Source organism: Peromyscus leucopus, chromosome 20, assembly GCF_004664715.2.
Source record: "Peromyscus leucopus breed LL Stock chromosome 20, UCI_PerLeu_2.1, whole genome shotgun sequence".
Taxonomy (NCBI): Eukaryota; Metazoa; Chordata; class Mammalia; order Rodentia; family Cricetidae; genus Peromyscus; species Peromyscus leucopus.
In genome coordinates this window covers 40,549,937-40,570,333 of record NC_051080.1, presented here as the reverse complement: position 1 = coordinate 40,570,333, position 20,397 = coordinate 40,549,937, and the positions used below count along the sequence as shown (strand labels likewise).

The following is a 20,397-nucleotide window of genomic DNA, read 5'->3' as shown; positions in this document are numbered from 1 at the left end:
GCCCAGTGGGTAAAATTCAGAATTTAAAATGTGGAAGGAGCTAAGGTGAAGTTATCAGCGTGCAGTGGGCACAGCTGGCCCTTACATCTTCATTGACTCTTGTCTCTACATTTAACCCCTACAGTGAGAACCTCCTGTTCCAACTTGGACTCCCCATATTATAAGTGCTCTCCATCCTATCTGAGAGGAGCTACATGAAGAAGCACCTTGAAAAGGCAGTGGTTAGTCATGAACAACTACTGCATTTTAAGTCACAACTTCTTGGCTATAAAGGAAAGAGAGGAGAATGGGACACAAGGCCAAACTGCACTGGGATTTTAGGGAACTTTAATGCACTTGGAGAAAGTTTTGGAGATGACTTCCTTAATGCCAAGCAGAGCCATTTCATGACCTTTGGGCATCCGACTGCAGAGACCAACAGAAGAGCAAAAAAGAGGCTGTGTGATTTGACAATGGTCTAAGCTGGTGAATAACAGAAAAGCCAGCCTTGGGCCACCAAAAATAAAGAATGAAATGTGGAAACAAGTACATTAGAAGAAAAGAAGCAAGTAGAAAAAGTAGTCCCTACTCTAGAGTTTCCTGACCCTTACTTATTTCAATGGTGTTTGTCACAGTGGTCAAGCCTCATACAGAAAGCTTAGCTTGATGGCCCATGGCACAGAATGAGCATCTTGGAAGCAATGCTAGTTCTTGTGGCAACACATGGAACAATGAGCTCCTGGGAAACTAAGACTACCTCCCCAAGCCTCAGAGGTTGGGATGGTGGCCCATCCAGATACACTCCCATGTGGCTTGCACTGCCTCTGACTGACCCCTTTGGAGGCTCTCTTCCTCCTCATCAAGGACACTCTCTGAGTGATGGCCTTACCTACTCCCCACTCCCCCATCATGCTTCTGTATTCACATGAAAGAGTAAAATTGACTACTCCACATGGTAGATGCCTGTCAGAATGATTTGAACGCAATGTCGGATTTCAATGGTTATGTTCCCCCCATACACATTTGACATTAGTAAAAGTAGATCTTAAAATCCCACAGTTCTACTAAAGACAACAAAAGATTCTTAGCCTATATCAGACCTAGTCATCAAAAACCGAAGTAAAATGCATGTGAAGCTGCTGAGTGTCCAACTTCAAACTGCAAAAACAACAGCATTTTCTAGGGCTACAAGGAACTGGGGAAGGTGAGCTGGTCTGCACAGCCAGAGGATGGACAGTGTCTCCTCTGAAGACCCAAAACAAAGAGCCACCCACAAACATCACACCAGCCCTCACTGCCCAGTTGGCCTATCCATCTGCCTGCCATTTAGAAAGCTCTTCCTTGTGTCCAACCCAAATCAGTCTCCTCAGAGGTCACTGCCACTGCTTCACACCAGTGTCCAAGAGAACAGAAGATCCAGGAAAATAAAATGTCCAGGCAAGTCATCTCATCTGGCTAGTCATTTTTATTACTGTTTTTTAAGTTTCTAGTAAAAGAAAAATCAAACCTTCTACATGCATAAAATGCTAAGAAAAAATATTTTTTCATTCAATAAACAAAAAGGATTTAACTCAGTGAATACTAAACACATCTGTAAAAAGTTTACGCTTTGAACCCTCCGGGTTTTCTGTCTCTGTTTGTACCTCAAGGCACGAAACAACAAAGGCAGCCTGGTAAAGACTCACAAGAATAGTTAATGCTTAGGAGAAAAACAGCAAACGCCAGGAGGCATATCACAAATGTTCCCTTAATATTTATTAAACCAACAACAGTGTTTGGAGTAAATCTTATTAACGTAATACACAGAGTTCTGGCAAATAAAATTTCAGTTCATTTACATCAGATGTGCCCAAATCCCCATTTTTATTAAAAGGACAATAAGTATTCAGTTGAAAGGTTTGGAAATGGCATGTTATTTGACTATTATGTATTTCTTTTTATCACTGCAGACGTCAAAACTCTTTCTTTAAAGCATTACACAGTATATGTTAAAGCACTGTAGCTGAATATAGGTCTAATTTTACTATTTACATCATTCCTGCAGATTAATGCTTTAGTTTTAGAACCACTTCTAATCCTTTGTTCTCTGAGTAAGGTCTAAAAAAACACAGTATAGCAAACAAAAGCTTGAGAAAGATGGGAAGTGAGCTCAAATCATTTTTGTAAAACACTTTGTTTGGCTCCAAGCCTCTATACATCTGTAGGAATTAAACATTTAACTCACTTAATTTAGGGTGTTTGAGAAAAGCATTTTCCAAAGGCAAACAGATTTATCTCCATCTAGGTTCAAATTTATCAACCACTAAAGTAAAGGACATAAAATTAAAAACTACACCAATACGGCCAACAAATAAACTTGTTCCCACAGGACCATAATCTCCAAATGTTCCAACTTAATGATACTGAGAGACAGCAAAACCCTTTGTCCACTTTAGGCCCCACACCAAGTTCTCTACTTCTGTTTCTTGCCATCTGTTTAAGTGTGAGATACAACTCACTCTGCACTAAGCTTGTTATTTGATGTGTCAGTGAACAGACACAGACATAAAGGTGAGGACACCTGAACCACATCCATGATGGAGCCTTGGGATTGTGAGGCCAAGGCAAATGGCTATGTGCACCATGCATTTCATTCATTAAAGTCAGGATCAGGCTTGACAGCAGAGAAAAGTTATAATGGGAAGTCAGAACACAGGCGATGGAAGGAGACAACAGGAGATGGGACCCATCCCACAGTATTCCCTCTCAGGCAAGAGTCTTTCCATCCATATTTGGAAATCATTCACTTTCTACTATAATCCATGGGGTTCAAGTGATGAGTTCTCCATATGTGGTTCCATGCTCGGTGCATGTAAGTCAGGCCAAGGAAGAGTCAACAAGAAACCAACTTTGAATTCTTGCTGGAGTAGTAGACAGAGAGCTGGTAGATAGAGGGGGGAACTCCTGAGGGAAGGCTCAGGAGTTAACACAGAGATGCCATACTCTATCTCATTGTCAAATTGTTTTCTCCTGGACATCAATATCTAAAAGTTTCCCATTCTCTTCATGTGTGAGTGGGCACATGACCATGTGTGTGAAGATTGCATTCTCCACTGTGCATGGTATTGTTCCGGATATGTGACTGAATTTCAACCAATAGGGTGTGAGGAGAATGATGTGTTACACTTCCAGGCTGTGGCCCTTTTGATTCTTTCCTGGCTGAGAGTTGAACAAGAGCAAGGCAGAGATTTCTCGCCAGTCTTTGGATTGTTATGTAACGAGAAATAAACCCATTTAAGCCACTATATTTGAAGACTTTTTCTTAATAACTTAGCTGTTAGCACCATTGTTTCCCAGGAAGTGATACTAACAAAGAGAAAATGAGCTGAGAGGGAGGTCAAACCTGGTTCCTTGAGATCACATCATTCTCTGACACCTGAAGCCAGCACACTTGCACCCTTCCATTATGTGAGCCAAGAAGTTCCCTTGTATTAGCCCACTTTAAAGAGGAATTTTCATTATGTGTCCCTGCAAGGATCTGAACTGCCATCACTCACCTCACAGTGGCTGACAGACTGCCACTGTCAGAATGCTCCCGGTCCTTCTAGGCAGCAGCTCTGAATCTGTCCTTTGCTCCTTGTTGGTTGCCTCCCTGAGTGACTGCCAGGCAGAAGTCAAAGCAGATGTTCTGCCTCCTCGCCAGACTTGTAAATTAAAGGCATTCTAGGGGTTGACTTCTATAAAGGAAACTCGTTATTTCTGTAAAGCCGCTTTCCACAAACCTAGTGTGCTCTTATGAGTCACTAAAAATCTTGTTAAAATGCAAACTGCAATTCAGTAAGTCTCAGTGGGGTTCCAGATTCTGAATTTCTAACAAGCTCTCAGATGATGTTCCTGCTTGCTGGTCTACATTTTGGGTAGCAAGGTCCAAATGCACTGGTCTCCAAGTCTGAGGACTGCAATCTCTTAGGCAGTTGTTTCAAAGATTGAAGCCACTATCTGTGCCCTCCAGCCAGGAGCTCTCACTGAATACTGCCTGTGCTGTCAGCGATGAGAGCCAAGGGTCAGCTGTTCTCCTAAGCTAGCTTGCAACAGAATCTTTCAGAGGAATTTTTGTGGTTCCCAGCACACAGCACCTTTCCGGCCATATGACAACATTTAGACCAATGGGAAGTAAGGAGAATGATGTGTGGGTATGGACAGAGGCACAAAATCTGCATTTCACACGAGTTCCTGGCTGAGACAGATGTAGCTGGTCCACATACACTGAGTGCCAGTGGCCCAAAGCTGGATGTACGAACTCATAGGCCTCAATATCTACTGAGAAAAACACTGCTACATAATAATTACATTTAACACTCTGGGATATTTGCCTACTTACCAGAGACACAGAGGAGAGGGAGAGAGGGAAATCCCATTTCCACTCACTTGACTTCTAAGATTAGGCTATACTTGAGCTTGATATTTTTTGAAGGCCCATTTAACCCTATCATCACCAAAAACTAAGCAATAATATAGAATATCACTCTAGATACATAGACTTACTGGGTTTCTAAGCCTCTGAGCCACTCTGAGTGGCTCATAATTGCAGCTTTCTCAGAACACTCATCTCAACTATAGGACAGATATATGTGGAGTAGTAGTTTCTAAAAGGTTAGCATTTTAATGCTATCCTGCAGAACAATTTTTAAAAGCTTTGAGAGATCCAGAATTTTTATGCAAGGTCTTTCTTTCCTTCCGTGTCAGTTAAAGTTATCCCTCTTTCATTTAACAGATGGAAAATTGTGGTTTTTAGGGTTGAATGAGGGCAAACATGCACCCAAATTAGATATGTGAACAAAGTAAACTATGAATAGATGCGATAATGGGCTGCTGCTTTTTGCTTAAGTGAGAACTAAAGACAGTTCAGATGTGTCAGATGTCTTGTTCCCAGCACAGTCTGAAGTCCTCCCTTCCTTCTTCAATGGCAAACAACGGCACTGTGTGGAAGGCAGCAACTCGAACCAGGTCCATGGTGCAGAACTTAAATGCAGGAACCATAAGAAAACAACCTTGATGCCATTTGTAAGACTTAACACATGATCAGTGTGTTCAGACAAATCCTGGAATCTATTACAGTCAACCAAACACACAAGTTCTCCACTAAGAGTATAAGTCAGGCAAATCTAATGAGTTGACCAAACATGTTTTCTGCTCCAGAACAGAGGACAAACATCCTTTGTTCCTCTAGGGAACGCTTTCCTCAAGAATGTGAATGTTTCCAATTTTTGTGTATTCACCAGATGTGCACATATGTGTGCAGGTGCATGTGCATATATGGGTGAATCTTCATGTGGAAGCCAGAGGATAACCTTAGGAGCCATCTACCTTGTGTTTTGAGAGAGGGTCTCTCTTTGGTCTGGAACTGGCCAATTAGGCTAGGCTGGCCAGTCAGTGACCTCAGGGCTAGGATTACAAGTACATGCCACAGAGTCTGGCTGATTTTAGGTGGGTGCTGGAGATGAAACTTTGGTCCTTGTGCTTGCAAGGAAGACAGTTTGTGGATGGAACCACCTCCCCAGTTTCTATTTTGTAAGGATACCCTTTTTTTAAAGACAAAATCAATTTCCATACGTGTCATCTTTTGTCTCAAGAACTCCCAGATATATCATAACTCAAGGAAAAAATTATCAAAAAGTACATCCAGTAGATACCTATTTCAGTGAGGGAAAGAGAAGGTGGTATAAGAGAACAGGGCCAGCCCTTCCTAAATGCAGGAGCCTGGCATAGCCATTAGGTTCCTGGAGCTTGAAGTCTTGCCTGCCAGAAGACCTTCTAGGACAAAGAAGACAAAAAGTCACCTCAAGCAAAGGTTCCCATATCTTCTAGAAGATAAAACTCAGCTGAGGAGTTTCTGTAAAACCAAAAGCTGGGCACTACCCTTATAGACTCTAGTTTTATGAATGAGAGGCATAGATGAAAAGAAATAAGAGTCTCAGTATGATGCCTAGGCAAGCCCAAAATTCATCAGTCTTCTACTTTCCTCAGCCTCCTGAATGCTGGGATGACAGGCATGAGCCAGCAACCTCCAGATGTGATACTGTGTACCACAAGTTGAGAAGACTACTCTACAATGAAACCCTCCACACCCAGTTAAGAAGCCTATTAAGGTTTAGACCCTCCCTCCTTCCACCAAACAAAACAGCCATACAGAGAAGAGGGAAGCAGAAAGGGGAAAAGTTTCCCTCTGATATTCTTATGTCAGCAACAGCCTCCTCCCTAACCCCCACCCTCACCCCTCACCGCCATCTCTTGTTCATAGGACACTCTTGTCTGATGAATGTGTTTTATGAACCATTCATTTCAATCATCATAAGCAATGAGACTGCAAACTTCACACAGGATAGTCTTCTAAATGTCTGACTCTGAACCATGCCAGAAATTCAGGAAGGTGGCCACTGTGATGAATAATCTTCTTATAGATGTGAACACTGAGGTATAGATAAGGTACATGAACTTCCCACATCACATCCAGAAATTTGCAGACCTAGAATTTGAGGAGATTTCCACTGAGGCTTTGGGGTGCAGCTCAGTGGTTAGGACCTGTAATTCACATGGCCCCAGATTAAATCTCCAATACCCAAAACAAATAGATTTTAGTGACCCAACCAGGAAAGGGAAGCATGTAGACAGAACTCATCAAAGCAAAATACTACATGTTGGTGAAGGACTCTGAATCCTAGTGGCTGACAGAATTAGACTAGTCAGGCGACTGCAGGAACTGGCACTTTGTTATGCCAGCCTGAACCCATTAACTGAATGGGTTCAGTTGAAACTTGAAACTTTCACTACACCCTTGAGAGATAATGGTATCACAACAGGACTTTGCAGCAAGCCAGAAAAATTGAAGCTCTAACTCAGGGGCGGGGAGTGTAGACTACAAGTTGGCAAGTCACCCTTCCTTGAAGTCAGGTAACAGTCACAAATAAAGAATGGAAAGTTCTATCACAATCCTGACCCCAAGGCAGGAGAACAGAGATAGCCATCTTTAATTTTACTGCCCTTCAAGAAATTCTTTTTAAAAAATCATCCCACAAACTTCTTTTCTGAAAATGACTGAAACAAACACACTTAAATGATGCAATAATTTAGGAAAGCAGTCTTTAAAAGGAAACTGTTGAAAGAAAAGATTAATCTACTTCCAATGCTGGCAAAAACAATTCAGCAAAGGAGAATCTTCACCTGGGCCATGGGTATGCTGGACTCACTTCTGGTACACTGCTGACATATTTTTAGTATAAAAATCCAAGGAATGCTCTTTATCTCTCTACCTACAATAGCAGCTTTTTCTCATCAGAAAAAAAAAAAATACAGTATTAATTCACAAGATATTGCATCCAGCCCTGATTCTTATCTACAGGAAGCTTTTATCTCTACAGTATTCCTCCAAGTCAACTTGCTTTCAGTCCCTGATCCATCTGGATCTTCCAAATCCCTGGGGTCTTGGCTCTTCCTCCCACAACTAGCTAGAAGGTTCACGAACCAGCAAAGGAATTATCTGAAGTACAGATTTTTCTAGAAATGAGTAAGCTAGCTAAATATCACCTTAAATTATTCATGTTACACAAAGCACATGAGCCACACTGATGCTGTATGTTGCACATAACACGTGCTCTGTTGGTGTTTTAGCTCTTCATGTGTGTGTGTCAGAACAGTAACACGGGAATCAGGGAGAAGCCATAAAAGAAATGCTTGATGACAAGAAAAAAAAAATACTAGTAGGTCAGATAAGCTAGGTTAAACATAGAAGTCTATGTTTAACTCCATGTCACTAACTATGGCACCTAGGTCAATGCATCACATCCTAAATGTCAAATCCAGGGCCCTGTGAGAAAGTTCAGCAAGAAAAAAGTGATTGCAGCCAAGTCTGACAACCTGAGTTTGATCCTCAGAACCTATATGGTAAAAGGAGAGAAACAACTCTCCTTAAGTGATCCTCTGACTTCCACACATGCCAGGAATAAACATGCACACACACACACACACACACACACACACTCCATGTTAAAACAAAACACAGCTGGATGTGATGACACATGTTGATATTATTATCTGTAAGGAGGCTCAGGTAGGAAGACCACAAAGTTACAGGCCAATGTGGACTACGAAGTCAGACTCTGCCTCAGAAAAACAAAAATTAACCAATTAATTAATCTTTTAAAAATAACTATTCCAGCTACAGCATCCACTGATTGTTAGAAGGACTGAAAGGAAGAATCCAAGAGAATAAGTAACCAAAAGTAGATAAGAACTGACTGAAAGTAAGTTTCAAGAAGTAATTTATTTTTAGTTTGAAAAATTGGTCAAGAACTAGTATATAATGATATACGTTAAGTGTTAGTAGACCAATTAAACATAAAACTTAATTCAATAACTAATCAGGATAATTACAAAATCTAATCAAACATAATATAAACAAATCAAAATATCTCTCTTAGATAAATGGTGTCAGAGGTGGGACATGAATTTTTAATTTATTAGTGAACTTAGTTCTATTGCTATTTACAATTTAAGGATCCAATGTTGGCTTTCTTTGAGCAGTTTACACTTATAATCTCAAGAGTTACTCTTGGCTTTCCTATCTTAATGACATTTGTTTTGTAAGTTTTCTGTGTGCTTTAACTGTAACTCCAGAAATGTGGTGATGATAAGAGAAAGAAAAAATACAACTCAGCAGTGCACCTACCCTGGCCAAATAAACAAACAGTTGGTCCTATATTTGTGACCATGGTTGTATGCCACAAGATGCAAGTGAGAAATGCAAGGCATGTCCATATGTATATATATATATATATATATATTAAACTTTTATCAGAGACTATTTCAGAATCATAAAGCTTAAAGAAAAGTAAAACAAACATGCTTAAAATGCCAGCTATAGGTCAAGTTTTATGTTGGCTATTAAAGCTTATCTTCAAAGCAACAAAATATTGAAGCTAATCTTCAAAGTATCAAAACAGCAAATACTATAAGCCTCAGTTTTACATTAAGGAACAAGCTTGGCAGTGGTAAGAAACATCCCTCGATCTTGTGGCTTTTGAACAGTGACACCAGAGACCAAATTGTGATTTATGGAACTCCAAAGCCTTAACACGATCTCCTGCATTCATGTGAATTCAGGGAAGTGTACAGGAGGTACTGCAAATGTTCAAACTAGAACTCCACATGAGTTAAAACAATGTGTTACAGCCTTGCCTTTAGTGGACTGCCACACACCTGTCACCCATACAACAAGACTGTTGCCTAACAACTTCATAAACAGTGGTCTTTCGGTTCCTAAACACGTCAAGTGAATTAAGTCACTGGCACAGATGTACTAGCCCTAATATAGTAAACTCCCATTTACCAAAATTTAAGGACCAGTGTTCAAAACTTTTCTATGTGCTTGTTATCAGGCGGTTTTCTGCATCTGTTGAGATGACCATACTACTATCCCCCTTGAAGTGTTAATACTGCATTGCTTTCCTGATGTCAAAGCATTCCTTGCATAGATCTTATATGGAGTCATACCGTTCTTTTAATGAACATTATGGCTGCAATCAACATGGCAATACCTATTTAAAATTTGGCACCAATGAAACTGACCTGTAGATTTGTCTTCCTGACTTTGACATAGGGTAGTGCTCACCTCATACAATGGCAAAGAGCAGCCTCCAGTCATAACATTCTCTACTAAACTCTGAGATAACAATTACTTGCTCCTTGAAAGGCCTGCAGTGCTGAGTAGTAAAGCCGTCCAGGTCTGGAGCTTTTTTTTTTTTTTTTAGGAGGCAATTACAGAGTCATGCCTACTTGTAACAAATAATCATCAAGATTCTTTCAAGCCCACTAGCTGATAACATTTTATAAAACCATAGTAAATACCACAATAAGGATATCGATATAATCTATCAACTTTACTGATACTCTCAATTTATAGCACTGTGTGTGTATGTATATATGTGTGTTTCTTATTCTCTCTATAATTCCATCGCATACATAAGTCCATGTGTAGTAGATGAATAGCTGTATTGATGTATAAAATTACATATCTATATAATCTTAATATAAACAGCAATTTCCTATACAAATTTTCAAATCCTAATTTTTAATCTATATAAAGTTCCCCAACTTAGTTATATTTTGCAAATACATTTTTAACAGCTATATGAGATTTAATGAGCATTGGAGCCATTGATCTAGTCATTATTATTATATACTCCAGCTATTCCCATTTTTTTTTAAAACTATTGTAAGCAGAGCTTCAGTGAGCACATTTAAAAACATTGTTCACCCAGCTAAGATCATTCCCTCTGAACAGATCTGTAGTGGTAAAATCACTACCTGAAACAAGTTTTTCACTTTTAACATTTACGTGCGTGTCCAGTCCTTGTGAGGAACCTTTCATCAATGAGAGATAATAAATGATGTATTTTCTCACATCACTCACTTTTAAAGAACAACTTAGGATCAGTGTAAGCATAGAGCTGATTAATCCCTAGATGGAAGCAAGAGCTAACTACAGAAAGCTAGCTCTGTTATGAATATTCTGAGCCACTCTTGGCTAGTGCTTATCACGTGAGCTCATGAGGTATGTATGTCAAACTTCTACTTCTTAGGAAGCAGGAAAACAGGAGTGATAACTAACATGGCAAAGGGCATACATATGCCAGTTACTAAAAGAGTCCATCTATTTCACCTCCCAAAATCCTAAGAAACTATTTTAGCATGGTTCATTTTACAGGTGACAAAAATGAGCACAGAAAATAATAAATATGCCCAATGTTACAGGGTAAATATATTCTACCCCGGGCTAATCTTAACTCTAGAGTCCCGGCTCCAAGCCAGGCTACTGAAGAGCCTGCTCATTCTCATTCTTGCTTATGCTCTCTACAGCATATGGACCAAACTCCACTGCTGAAGAGGGAAGCAGCGGAAGGCACCTGGATCAAGGCCTAAAGTCTCCTAAATGTCATCAATGAGTCATGCTGACCTCTATCTAGAATGAAAGTGAATCCCACCCCATCAACCAGCCACAATGCTATAATTATATTAGCTTATAAGCATATGGAAAACCACTACAAGCTGGGTCATGAGTATCCAGACCAGAGCAATGTAGCCAAGCCTAGTACGTGATGAATGCTGTGTTCACGCTAACAGATCACTGTTGGCTACCACAAACAACTTATCTTTCTGGAATGTAAGAGAATTCCTTGCTTCAAAAAATAAACTCAGAAGTGTTTTGCTTTAAAACATATTTACACAATAAGTATATATAACTTTGATTTGTTAGTTTAAAAATAAAATTTAAAAGCTCAAGAATTTATTTGGCAATGACTTAACTACTTATTTATTGGATTAATCTAACATTTCCCCCAAGAATTCTCTAAAAGAAAAGAACTAAATATTAATGGCAGAGTTTCTCTAATTCACCTCCATCATTTTGTAGATACCCACGGGGGATGTAGTGCTTAATAATATGTGTTCAATGTCCCATTTGGGCCTGGTCTGAATATGTCTTACCTTCATTTTATTTTTCTTTCAGTTCTAAGGAAAATTATACAAAAATTATATCTTTTGCTTTTTTCAACTCTTTGTAATTTTCCCTTAATAATTCTCTATTTTGTTCCATGTGACATTTTCCTGTGAGTCCCGCTGTATTCGTTGCAGGCTCAGAATCAGTACTACTGGTATTGAGTGTACCTGTACAAGAAGGAAGGAAAAAGCAACAACAAAGTACTGTGTAGAGGTCACACTGTCTCTGCATCTTTGTAACACTTTCCATAAAACAAATTCAACTGCAGAGGAAAGGAAACTGAGAGCCTGTCTTTAATGGCAGTTTTCTCAGCTGGTAGGCGAGGTCATGAATGGGCATTCTTCACTCTGTTCCTAAGAGATTGAAATGGAAAATCTCTGTTGACTGCAAAGGTCTCTCCTTCCCCAAGTCTTACCAAGTCTTCGAGATATTCCAAGAAAGGACAGACATTCACAATTCTGTTTCAATCCTGCCCCTTGAGTTCAGAAGCACCCTTCCCCATACTTGTCTAAACTCAATCTGTCCTAGAAACAGACTGTCACAGTATTATTGAGATTTTCTGTTTCTGAAACGAGGTATCTCTATGTATCCCCCATGCCTGGCTTGTAACTCACGATGTACGCCAGGTGCCCCTCAAACTCAAAAGACGTACACCTGTCTGCCTCCCATGTACTGGCATTAAAGGTGATATGTGTGTGTGTGTGTGTGTGTGTGATATATATATATATTGACCATAAGCTGAGATAGCTAAGTGGAGAGTTTCCTCACATTTACAACCCTGAAAAGAGGAAACCATTCCCTTTTTGAATCCCAAGTCCCCATATTTACTGACACCTTTCCTCCTTGTGCTACATGTCCAGCCTCACACCAGCATGTGAGAGAGACCTAACACCTCTGGTTGGTCTCTCAACCAAGCTGAAGAATGCAAGAACAAGGGTAAATGAGCACGGCTGGCTAACATGTGGGACTCTGCATCTGTCTTGTTTACCTTCTCACTTTCCCTGCCATGATAATGAAGCTGAAGCTGAAAGTGCACAAAGCTGCAAACTGGCCCAGGCCACATGGAGCTGGCGGACTCCAAGAACCCCAAGCATTCCAGCATCAGTGAGCTGAGCATAACTGAGCTGAGGAGAAGTACCCATTAAGACATGTCTGCCCAGTGCTCCAGCATCCATGCTGAAAGTCTCAGGATCCACAGTGGTTTGCCAGGTCCTGGCTCCTACCTGAGCTCAGTGCTGTGCAGAGCAGAGTTATAGGCACCACCCCTCCCCTCAGATGGCACCAATCTGGATGTGAGATACATAGGAGGGTAAGCGATCTTAAAGAACACTTAGTGTTGTATCTGTATTCCATCGCTAAGAACACAAGGCAAGAGAAAGGAAGGAAGAAAACCATTTAGTGCTCTTTGCCATTCATGGGTACCTTTATTGTACCCTCAACATAGTCAACATTCATGATATAAGCTCATTTTGGGGATCCAATCTATCATACAGATGTATTGTTAAGTGGCTTGGAGCTTTGTGTTCTGTGTGAGCTCTAACATAATGAATAAATGGCAAAGCACCATCACAGGAACCCAGACCTGTTGACCCCCCAAGGCCAAACCACTCATGCTTTACCCCCAGCCACACCTGAGAGGTCTGGAAGGGATACAGGGCAGTCCATAATGATGGGGTAACCTGTGATTCCCAGGGACAGCTGACTCACCAGAGATGCTTTGTAAAAGATACAAATTATCCCACCACACACACTCACTCACTGAGGCTCTGTGTAAATTTGAGATAAGCCTCTAAGATCTGTATTTTTATGTCCTTCCAGTGACTCTGTTAGTCTGCCTTCCTACTTAGAGAAGCACAAAAACTGGAGGTTGGACTGGAACAATCATGAAAAGCTATTGAAGCTTAGGTTTAATGCACAGAATTTTAAAGGAGGAATGCTTAAAAGTCAGCTGTGAATGGTAACAACAGTGACCAGGAAGGAGTAACTAGGAAGTGGCACTAGCCTGGAGCAGTTTACAAATCTGGCCAAGGCATTCAGACTCCAGGCTGTGACAAGTACACAAGGTAGTTTCCGGACCACAGACGACATCATCAAAGTGATACCACAGAGCAGGCCAAGGATGACACACAACTACTAAGGAGACAGAAGATTTGCAGGCTTAATCCCAGCACCTAAGCACCTAGTAGGGAGACTTCCCTGCTGAGTAAATGGCAGAGTTAATACATTGGTGAGGTAAAGGCAGGGTACAGACAGGAACCATGATGAACGACTCAATCAAGGATTTCTTCAAAACTCTAGTCCATGGGACTAGAATTAAAATGGTGTGGGAGACTAAAAAGTTCAAACAGGATGACTTTGTTCTCAGTAAAATCTTGTCTTCGTGATGCGGGTCCTGAGACTTTGTTTTGGTTCCTAATCCATGAAAGAATGAGGTGACTTTCAGATACTAGAATGTATTGTTGACACAGGTATGAATGGTAGGCCTTCTTTCTGCCTTGGGAAGGACAGAATGACAGGCGAGATCTTGTAGTTTGATTTTCTGGCAGGGGAGGAAGGACAGCTTGGTGAGAACCTCTGCTCAGAGGCATTCCTTTCAGGACCTGCTGGGTCACAACCAGCAGACATGCCAACATCATAATGGCTTGACTAGACTCGTTGTAAACCTTAATGACAGAGCTGGCTGGACTCTGTACAGCCAAGTCAGCCTCCGGACAGACAGTCCCAAGAAGACTCCAACTTACCTATGGGCAGATCTCGTGTGCGTGTGCTGGGGTTTTTTGGAGGTTTGAAAAATGAGTTTTGCTTTTGGATAAATTAGCTGACCTTTTAAAATTCATTCTCAACTAATGATTATCCAAGGTGCCATTTTAATGATCATGTTACACAGCCCACTGGTAGGCTGCTCTTTGAATGGCAGACAACACCAGAACAAGCTATATGACCTTGATTTGAACATCACATAATGCATACATGAATCAAAATATCAGAGGGTATCTCATAAATATGCAAAAGTACTACTTATTGATTAACACTTTTAATGAAAAGAAAAAGGCATACCAAGTCCCATAAGCAAGCGTTGAAAGACATACTCAAATTCTTACTTGAACACCCATCCTCTGAGCTACCTTCTTAAATGACAGTCTACTGCTAATATTGAACTGAGAGATAAAGAGCCTTTGTTTCTGTCAAACTCTCCAGCACAAGTAATTTGCCCCATTAGAACTGACAAAATACGTTCATAGAAAGACTGCTAAGAACTATAGTGTTTCAACTTTCATTTCCTTTCTAGTGCAAACTTCCCAGAGCTTGGCTTTCATAATGCCTTTTGAGGTAGCACATGGCTCCATATGACTTGACAGTTTCTTTTCATTTACACACATCTAAGCATGTTTATAAAATTCCACCAATTCAAAATGCTTCCTTTCATTAAACATATTTCCAGTTCAAATTATATGTTTATAGAAGTCTGCACTGTATTATTTCTAAAGATAAACAATCGTGTAAAACATGGACAGAAACCCTAGCAGCATGTCACTGCCGCCCCACTCAGCTGGCCTTCCCAGTCACCGTCCTTCCGGCAGTGAAAGTCCTCAGCGGCCAGTGGAAAGCATGAATGGGTCACTAGAAACAGGCTTCCCTGCTGTCTCTATCCTCAGGAAGGGGCCCCTAGGTCCTTTCCCCAAACAGTTTTGAACCCTAGTGCCTGAGAAGCTTTTCTCCCCTCTGAGCTAAGTATAAATCTAAAGAACTCACTGGCTGCCGACATTTTTCCTTCCTTGCCAAAAGTCTTAGAGCCCAGACAACCACTACTTTTAAATCCCAGGACACCATTGCAGTTTCCAAATTAAAATACAAAGTGCTGGAAATAACGTTTTATAATAGCTAAACTTTTAAAAGTCATGTCTTTCAAGCCTTGGTATATTTATGCTGCTCTAGGTGATGCAAATAAGAAACAGGGAAGCCATGTAAATGTGCTATTAGCCGGTCTGGGTTTCGAAACAGCTTTTACCGAGAAAGACTGACTCACTGCCCAACAAAGGCTCTATGTAGGATTCTCAAGTTGACATTTTAAGAATATTTAATCACTCTTTGAATGACAGACAGTTCAAGGGCTCAAAACATAATCTTTCCAATAAAGCTGTTCACTTGGAAAACATTCAATTCTGGTTTGAACTGAGAAAATGGTAGAGCCCCTAAAGATAAAAGACTTCAGGGGAAATCTGGCAGGGAGAGGAGACAAGCATATTTCAGGAAAAACAAACAACGGCAACAAACCCCACCACACCTTAAGGAGCTAGCAAACACACACAGAAACTCCAAAGGGCTTTTCTTCCCTGGAATCCCCAAATGGGAACATTTCCTAGCAAGTCTCTCAGCAGGGCACTGGAAATAAAAGGTCCCCCAACTCTGCAGTTTTACAGGGAACCGCTCTGGAAATCAATTTATTAAGCTGTTCTTTTGCCTTATTTTGCAACAGATGAGCAATGGATTTTTTTTTCTGAAATAAACACAGAATAGCTCCCTTTTGGTTTACAACAAGCCAAAGTTCAGAACTAGCTAGGAAGGATGACTAATTCCCACGGATTAAACATCATTTGCCAGTGAGAAATCCTCTAAGTCTCAGAGTTGTACTTTTACATCCCAAAAGCTTAAATACCCAGTTTCCAATTCTAAGTTCTCCAGCCTCAAACAATGCACAGCGACCTTCTGACCCACAGTAGCTTCCCCTGTCCTGCCCCATCACAAATGTCCACCTTCTGCTGGATGCCAAAAGGTTTCCCTAATCGCCTAGGGTCAAAAAGGGAGAAAATCCCAAGCCCAATAAAGATACACAGTATTTTCAAAGGGACCTTTCCATTAATTCAAATTGGACAAGTTACTAGATGCCAAAGCAGTGGCAGAGAACAAGAGGAAAGGAAAGAGTAGCACTTCCTAACTGAGAAGGCAGCCCTGGGGCTGCATGCCAATAGAGGGTGCTTGGGCTTCCACCTGCCCAAACAGTTGCAGTGGCCCAGGTAGGGGCTACCGCGCTAGTCGCTGGCCTGGGAGCAGCTGCCATTAGAGGGCGTTCATTGGGCAATGCGTAGAAACAAACTCCAATCCCAGAAACGCAATCCCGAGGAGAATCAAGTTCCCACCGCCACCGAGAGGGGATGATGCTGGCACTGGAAGACAGTCTCACGGGAGTACGAGATCCACAGGACCATGAGGGTGGCAGGAGAGAAGTCTTCATTCCCCAGAAGTCAGAGGCTCTGCGGACCATAGCAATGTCACAAGCACCCTCACCTTTCCATTTTACATTCCGGCGCCATTGGATTAAAATTTCCTCTCTCCCCCTAAAGCCCTGGGCTAATCTCCACGCGGAGGATTCGTGAAAGACATCAGAGGCCAAAGCTCTGGCCTGTTCCCGAAAGCTCCACGAGGCCAATAGCCTCCAACTAGACCACCGACTGCGTCTCCATGTCGTGTGGGTGCTTTGCTGCAGCAACAGGGGGCATCAAACAAATGAACTTCTACAAACTTTCCTCTCCCCATACTCTCGAGTTTCTTTAATACCTCCCTGTCTCCCTAAATTTGCATTCAGTTAAGCACAAACCCTGGGGTTGGGGGCTGATATCTCGAGGAACAGACCCTCCCTAAAGTTTCCAACTAGGTCCCTGGGGCTTGCCCAGCGCTCAGAGCTTACAGGATCCTTTCCCGGCCCTTAGTGGTGGTGCTCTCGTGACCCGCCACTCTTAGCCCTCTGTCCTTCCAGGACTACACCACAAAATTCCGAGAGTGAAAAGTTGAGAGTGACTTTACTAGCCTTTGAGGTGCAATTCTTGTGCCCCCATCCCCGAAGACATGAGATAACTCCCTGTAGCAGCTCAAGAGGGGATACAGGAGGGGAAAAGGAGGGACCAGGGGTAAATGGTGGAAAAGAGAGCTCATTTGTCCCAGCAGATTCTAGGCAGCCCCACGTCTACGGGTAGCAGATTCCCCCCCCCCGCCAGGTGGCGCTCCCTAGTTACCCGCTGGCTCCTCTCGCAGCCTGGGCACCCAAAACAGCGCGCGTCCCTGGCTTGGCCCACTTACCGTCTCCGCCGACACCCAGGCCATCAAGCCCAAGGTGAGCAAGATCCACGCGCGCTGCATATTCCCCCGAAGACGTGGCTCGCAACCCGGATGAAATGAAGCCCAGAGCACAGTGCAGCGGGCCTAGAGATATCGGAGCTGAGCTGCCGCAGGGAGCTCGGCTCCGGCTCAGATTCCAGGCTCTAGCTGTCTCCTCTGACGCCTGCTCCGGCTTTCGCTCTGCGCCCCGGGAGCCGGGCTCCTTCTCACTTGTTGGCTTCTGCTCTCCCACCCCGGAGTTGCTGCTTTGCGAGGCTGCTTTCCCGGGTTGGTCCTGCTCAGCTGTGTGCTTCCACTCGGTGTCTGCAGTCTGATTGAAGGAAGCAGCCGAAGGCTTGAAAGGGGGCTGCCGCTGAAGTTTGGGATGCAGAACGGCGGGGACGCGCGATCCGCGCGGCCTGAGCTCTGGGAGTATCTGGAGAACAGAGCTCCGGGGCGGGCTAGTGGCTTGGCTGCTGCGCCCCTCCTTCTGAGCGCCGCCGCCTCCCGGGTCCTCCCCCCGATTCCCACCCCCCACCCCCTCTGTGTCCTCTCCCAGGTCCTGCTCCGCCTCCGCCTCCTCCGCCCCCACCTTCCCTCTCTTCCTCGCCTGCAGCTCTGGGTTCCTCCTGGCGACTAGGGGAAAGGAGGGGCAATGACTCCGGGATAAACCCGGGAGAAATTCCTACAGGATTACACTACGATTGGCAGGTTCCACAGCCAGTGGGAGCCCGCGACTCCGTACTGTGGCTGCCCCAGGAACGTGCCTCTGCAAACCTTACTGCTCTTTCATTTTCTCGCTCCCCCTTTCCCCTTCTGAACGCCCTCTCCTCTCTCCACCACCCCTTTCTGTCACTCTGTTCCCTTCCTTTTTTCTTCCCCCTTCGCTTTAATTTTCTGAAGAAAAATCAGTGAAGAAATCAGTGAAGTCAGAGCTCTCCTGACTTGTGAGGATTAGGTCACTAGAAAGAAACAGCGATGAGAGCCGGAAAAATGAGAAAGTTTATAGATTCTCTTCAAGCAATTACGGTGTTCACAAGTCATCAGATCATGAAAATTGCAATCCAGAAAAGATGATAATGGGTGTAACAAGTGAGTGTTAAGATTATCCTCGGCCCCCTGCCCGCCCCGAAAAAGCAGAGAAATCAGGGTCTGAAACCGCTTTTATGAAGCTCTAAAGCTCAGCTTCATAAAAGGTTTAAAAGCTATTTCTGCGGCTCACAGTTTGTACTCATCCCTCAGGCACCATCTAAGCTCAGTTTCCACATAGTGGTGTTTACATTTGGAAGCAACAAATAGGGATGAAAAATTAGATAGAGATTCTAGATAAAAGCAGATGAAAGGAAAGTTCAGAGAAGGGTAAAGTCGTTTCTGGCTTGAAGAAAATAATGAGTATGCATTTCCTGCATGGAGAAGACTGATCTGAAGTATCAAGCTTTGCCTTGCAGTTCAGTGCCGTGCTGTGCTACAGAACCAGGCAGGTACAGACCCTTCTAATTTCCACCTCTGCTTTCCTCTGAATTAATCATGGATCCATTTTGTTTTACAGAGCCTATTCCTAGAGGCCAGGGACTTTTCAGAATAGGTCACTACTTCATTATCATTTGGGATACATTAAAAATACGCAATACTACTCCAAGGCTCAAGCCATACCATATAAAAGCTGTGCCCCTTTAAAACACTCCATGCATAAAGATGCAGCCATGAAGCCATAGTCATTTTAGAACTTAGACTAAACTGTGTGGTCACATCTTAAGTGACAGTTAGGATGTTTTAGTGATAAATCACTGCTATGAAACTCAAAGGAAAAATTAACAGGAGAATCATAACCCTAATTTAAGACATCAACTCTAGCTCAGAGAACTATGAACAGCCTATGATACTGACAGTCAAAAGGGGGAAACAGGGAAATGGAAGAGTAAGTTTGGCTTCTGGAAGAATCAACTTCGGACTTGTTCATAAGGCAAACATTTTGTGGTTGAAGAACACCATGAGCAGTGGAAGGTTCTGAGGTTTCACAAAAAAATTAACACTATGTTCAAAAAGAAACTAAAGAAATAGTGTGTAAAAGCTTCCTCCAAGATTGAAGCATCCCCAAGCAGGAAGGTAAACAATTCCAAATAGCTCAGGGAGTTTCCTAAAACTGACCGCGTTCACTAGGTCCCTCCCTGCCAGAGAAAGCAGTAAAAATTGAGATTCCTCATCGAATAAGAGAGAGCAGAACTGCAAAGACTCTGAGAGGAGAAAAGTTTCAAGAAGACTCAGAGACCAGACCAGCTGCCTAAAAGAGGTTTAGACCAACTGAGGCACCTGGAAAGGACACTCTCCAACCTGTTGAGGTGCCTGCAGGTATGCAGTGAGCTCCAGGTTTCTAGCTTTGTGAGCTGTCTGTCACCCATGCAGAGGTGAGTTTTTTTGTTTTGTTTTGTTTTGTCTTGCTTTTTTTTTTTTTTTTTTTTTTTTTTTGGTTTTTCCAGACAGGGTTTCTCTGTGTAGCTTTGTGCCTTTCCTGGGACTCACTTGGTAGTCCAGGCTGGCCTCGAACTCACAGAGATCCGCCTGCCTCTGCCTCCCGAGTGCTGGGATTAAAGGCGTGGGCCACCACCGCCCAGCTGAGGTGAGTTTTGGTAATGCAGCTGTCACTGAATCATGTCTGTGCCTGTAAGTAACCCCAGTAAAACTCACTAGCTCACCAAATTGGACTTTAGTGGTATTTGTACATTGGTCTGTCTTGGGCTCCCTATCTGGGGTGAGTAGATTTGTGTGTTGTGTCAGGAACACGTTTTGTCAGA

The 20,397-nt window shown here is 42.6% G+C and overlaps 1 protein-coding gene across 1 annotated transcript in view; it reads right to left on the bottom strand.

The window, feature by feature from the left end:
* Sdc2 (syndecan 2) overlaps positions 1-18,125 on the bottom strand; it is a 118,685-nt gene extending 100,560 nt beyond the window's left edge. Inside the window, exon 1 of the mRNA XM_028893772.2 lies at positions 17,588-18,125. Coding sequence (XP_028749605.1) covers positions 17,588-17,647 — 60 coding nt within the window. The 5' untranslated portion in view covers positions 17,648-18,125. The remainder of the gene's footprint in view (positions 1-17,587) is intronic.
* Positions 18,126-20,397: the final 2,272 nt, after the last annotated feature.